At 34.6% G+C, this 4,676-nt stretch overlaps 1 protein-coding gene across 1 annotated transcript in view; it reads right to left on the reverse strand.

The window, feature by feature from the left end:
• The window catches only part of LOC111812817 (coiled-coil domain-containing protein 7-like), a 104,049-nt gene that overhangs the window by 92,369 nt on the left and 7,004 nt on the right, over window positions 1-4,676 (reverse strand). Inside the window, exons 2-3 of the mRNA XM_023701943.1 lie at window positions 2,514-2,624; window positions 1,922-2,032 (exon numbers count right to left, since the gene is read on the reverse strand). Coding sequence (XP_023557711.1) covers window positions 1,922-2,032; window positions 2,514-2,624 — 222 coding nt within the window. The remainder of the gene's footprint in view (window positions 1-1,921; window positions 2,033-2,513; window positions 2,625-4,676) is intronic.

The raw sequence follows: 4,676 nt of genomic DNA on the forward strand, positions 1-4,676 counted from the left end.
TCTTTGGAAGATTTTTTTTTCTTTCCTTGCTTTCCCAGTTGTGATTCTGCAACCTGAGGTTCAGGCATAGAAGCTTTGTCTGGTTCTTCATCCCGAGCTACATAAAGAAAGCATGACCATGGTTGTGAAATAATCTTATGACAATATTGTAATCAAATCCTATGACCATCTTTGTTTTTGATCTTGAGTGCCTTTAAGGTATTCATACTCTGGGGTCAAAGTATAAAATTTATATAAATTATATGCGTTCATGAACTAAGAGAGATTTGATTTTAAAATATTAAAGTTGCTGAAAATTATACTTACAACTATGTCTTTCCTCTTTGGAAGATTTTTTTTTCTTTCCTTGCATTCCAAATTTTGAGGCTGCATCGTTTTGGTCAAGTATAGGAATTTTGTCTGGTTCTTCACCTTGAACTACACAAAGGAAGTATGACTTTGGTTGCAAAATAGTCTTATGACAATATTCTGTCCACCTATGTAAGATCCTCACACTTTTTATGGTCATAGTATAAAATTTCTATAAATTATATACATTATGAACCCCCCAAAAGGAGCTGTTTTTAAAATTTTTAATAATGAACTTGTCATTTTATTTTTTAAAGAGAATAAAAAAACCCCAAAATTTCAAAACAAGATAATGGGAGAGTAACAATGGTTAATACATTTCATATTGTTATCTTCAAAGCAGTTATTGAGAGTACAATGTACAGGCATGAAAGTTTGACGAAACAATATTAGCACACATCTTTCAATGACCTAAGCAAAATTAGTAGCATAATTTTATTTTATTTTATTTTATTTATTTAATTTTTGTTTATTTGTATTTTGCTTTGATTTTTTGTTAGCATTTTATTTTATTTTGAAGAGTAAAAACAAAAGCAAGAACAAAAATCAGAAACAAAGACAGTGACAAGGTAACATATAGCAATACATATGTTCCAGATTTTTAAAACAAGAATAGTTAATTAACAGTGGTTGAGATATTATCTATTTTATCATCAAATCTGTTGCTCAGATTAACAGATATAGTTATGCAAGTTTGGACATATGATTGAATATTACTACTTGCTTTCAAGAAATCTTAAATTTTTATTGTCTTTTTTTCTTTTTATTACCTTTTAACATTTATTTTAAAGACAGTAACTGATATGAAACTAGGAACGGTACACATTTAGAAGACCAAAATGACAGGTATTCAAGTATATAGGATATACTCATAAGTGATATAATCCAAACCCACATGTGTAAATATCATATAGTCTCCTTAGTATAAGAACCCAAAATAAGAAATAAAACCTGAAAGGTATAATGGATACAGTAAAACAGAAAGAAAGAGAATTTAGGGATTAAACAATGAAGAGGAGAGAATGAAGAAAAGATAGGAAAAAAGGTAAGGGAAAAATCATGAAATTATGTATACAGGATGGCTGAGGTGATTGTATTAAGAATTTCCATCAGTATTCTGAAAATAGAAGTTAATGTGTAGAACTTTCATCTTGACTAACTCTGTATGCTGATGTCTGTGAACTGGGCAACTACATTGAGGACAACAGTAAGTAGCAGAATTTTAAGCAGAAAGCTATCTCATAATTATACTTACTACTGTGTCTCTTTTCTTTTGAATGTTTTTGTTTCTTTCCTTGCGCTCCAAGTTCTGAGGCTGCATCTTGATGTTCAGGCATAGATGTTTCATCTGGCTCATCACCCTGAACTACACAAACAGAGAGTGATCTTGATTATGAAATAGTCTTATGACAAAATTCTAAGCACATCTGCCTACTTTTGATTTTGTCTTCAGTTACTTAAGGGTGCTCATATTTTATGGTCAAACTCTAAATTTCTATAAATTATATATACCATGAACCCTAAAAATAACTAGTTTAGAAAATTAAAGTCATTTTCTAATTATTCTGCTTACTACTATGTCTTATTTCTTTTGAAGGTTTTTGTTTCTTTCCTTGTGTTCCAAGTTTTGAGGCTGCATCCCAATGTTCAGGCATAGGAGTTCTGTCTGATTCTTCACTCTGAGCTACATAAAGAAAGCATGGCCTAGTTGTGAAATAATCTTAAGGCAAAATTCTATTCAAAACACATGACTACCTTTGATCTTTTCTTAAGTTATTTAGGGTAGTCACACTTTATAGCATCAAAGTGTAAATTCCCATAAATTATATGTATAATGGATCAAAGGAGAAAAAATTATATTTTAAATTTTTTTTAAAAGAATCTTATATTTATTTATGTATTTGGTACAGGGTCTCACTACACAGCTCGAACTCATAGTGATCCTCCTGTCCCAGTCTCCCCAGTGCTGGGATTACAGGCATGCATCACCACACCTGGTTTTGGTTGCCGGTTTGGCACAGGGCTGGCACATGGCGTGTGGTACCATGGATTGAATCTGGGTCCTTTTGCTTTCCAGGCTTTGTGCTTTCTTAGACCACTGAGCTATCTCCCCAGCCAAGAACTGGTTTTTTTAAACATAGTTATTGTATAATTACTGTGTTTACCACTGTGTCTTCCTTCTGTGGGGATGTGTTGTTCCTTTCCTTGCATTCCAAGTTTTGAGGCTGCACCTTCAGGTTCAAGCACAGGAGTTTCCTCTGGTTCTTCATCCTGAGCTACATGAAAAGAGAATGACCTTGGTCATGAAAGAGCCCTTTAGAATGTTTTTGTTTCAATTTAGTTTGTGAATAAATTTATATCATTACCTGTGGATTAAAACAGGAAAGTTATAAACTGTGAAAAGTACTTTTTAAAGTAAATTTAATATATACATATGCAACATGAAGTAGCAGTGAAGACAGCTAAGTCTTAATCACTTCAGGCTTCTATACTGATAGCACAGAAGCCCTTCAAAGTCAGTGTCCAGCGCAACTTATATTATCCAGACTCTGTATCTCTAACATTCTAAGTCATTTTCCAGACTTGGAGCAATGAAAGTAGATTTTGTACAGAAGACCCTAAAATTGGCATTAGGTTATAAAATGATACTTCTTTTGGCACCAGAAATCGAATTCACAACCTTGTGCTTGCCAGGCAGGTGTTGAGCCTGTGAAGCACATCCTTGGCCCTAAAAAGATTTTTTAAAATGAAACTAACACCTAAACCTGACTTTACAAAGTAAGTACTGATGTTTGTAAAGTGATGTCCCACCACTAAAAGCCTGGGAAAGGCCAGGTATGATGATACATACCTACATGCTCGGTGCTGGAGAGGCTGAGGCAGGAGGGTGACAGCATGTTCAAGGCTATATAGTCAGTTCAAGGTCACCCTGGATCATGTCACAGAGAGAAAGAGAAAGCAGGAGAGAGAGAGAGAGAGAGAGAGAGAGAGAGAGAGAGAGAGAGAGAGAGAGAGAAATAGAGATATGCTCAAACCCCTAAGGCCTGGGCCATTGGAGCACTAATGTTACAGCTACAGTATAACATACTTGATGCCAACGTTTCCACTTCTCTGACCACTTCAGTGTGTCATGAAATAGTCTTATGACAAAATTCTAAAACCTATGACTAATATATAACTCACTAGTATTATGGACTTCTGGACTATATTGGATTATTTTGCTGAATTCACGCACCTAAAATATTTAAATGGCAATGGAATACCCATCTCTAACAAAACTAAACAAAAATGGAGATACAAAGGAAGGACCATTTTGTATTTGTATATACAAAATAATTAGGATAGATATACAGCTACTTTCTCTTAATTCAATGAGAAGAAAGATTTGTACTAATAGTGTTTGTGGACAGGATATCATGTCTGCATCTTGTACTATGAATAATCACTATGAAGACAACAATATGCAATGTATTAACTATTGAAACTGTCCTATTAATTGGTTTTGAAACTGTCTCATTGCTATTTGTTTCTCAATAAAATTAATAAAAAATATGACTAGCTTTGATTTTGTCTTCAGTTACTTAAGGGCAGTCATACTTTAGGGTCAAACTCTAAATTTCTACAAATTATATACATAATGAGCCAAAGAGAAAAGAAATACTTTTTTAGAGCATTTAAAATAATCTCATAAATATATTTACTGCTATGATTTTCTCCTGTGGATGTCTTTGGTTCTTTCATCCTGAGTTCTGACGCTACATCTTGATGTTCAGGCATAGGAGTTTTGTCTGGTTCTCCATCCTGAGCTACATAAAGCAAGCATGATGTTGGCCATGAAATAGTTGAAGGACAAGATTCTAACCAAAACATGTGACCACCTTTGATTTTTGTCTTCAGTTACTCTAGGATATTCATACGTTAGGTCCAAGTATAAAGTTTCTATAATTTTGTATATTTATGAATGGAGGAATAAAGACCTGATTTAAAAAAATCTAAGTTAAAATTATTATCCTTACGACTATGTCTTTCTTCATTGGAAGTTTTTTTTTTCTTTCCTTGCATTCCACGTTTTGATGGTGCATCTTGATGTTGAAGTGTAGGCATTTTATGTGGTTCTTCATCTTGAGCTACATAAATAAAAACATTAACTGTTTATTAGAAAAGAGGTTGTAGAGTCCTAGCCCAGGTCCGGTGAGTGTGCGGAGAGCTTCCTGCTACCCTGCGCCGGCGGGACCAGTCCCAGCCCAGGTGCAGAGTGGGCCGGACCCTCTCCCAGCCCCTTGGGCCGCCCCCCACCACTCCACAGTGCCTCCCCCACCCCGCCTGCT

Source organism: Octodon degus, unplaced genomic scaffold (assembly GCF_000260255.1).
Source record: "Octodon degus isolate 3935 unplaced genomic scaffold, OctDeg1.0 scaffold00144, whole genome shotgun sequence".
Classification (NCBI taxonomy): domain Eukaryota; kingdom Metazoa; phylum Chordata; class Mammalia; order Rodentia; family Octodontidae; genus Octodon; species Octodon degus.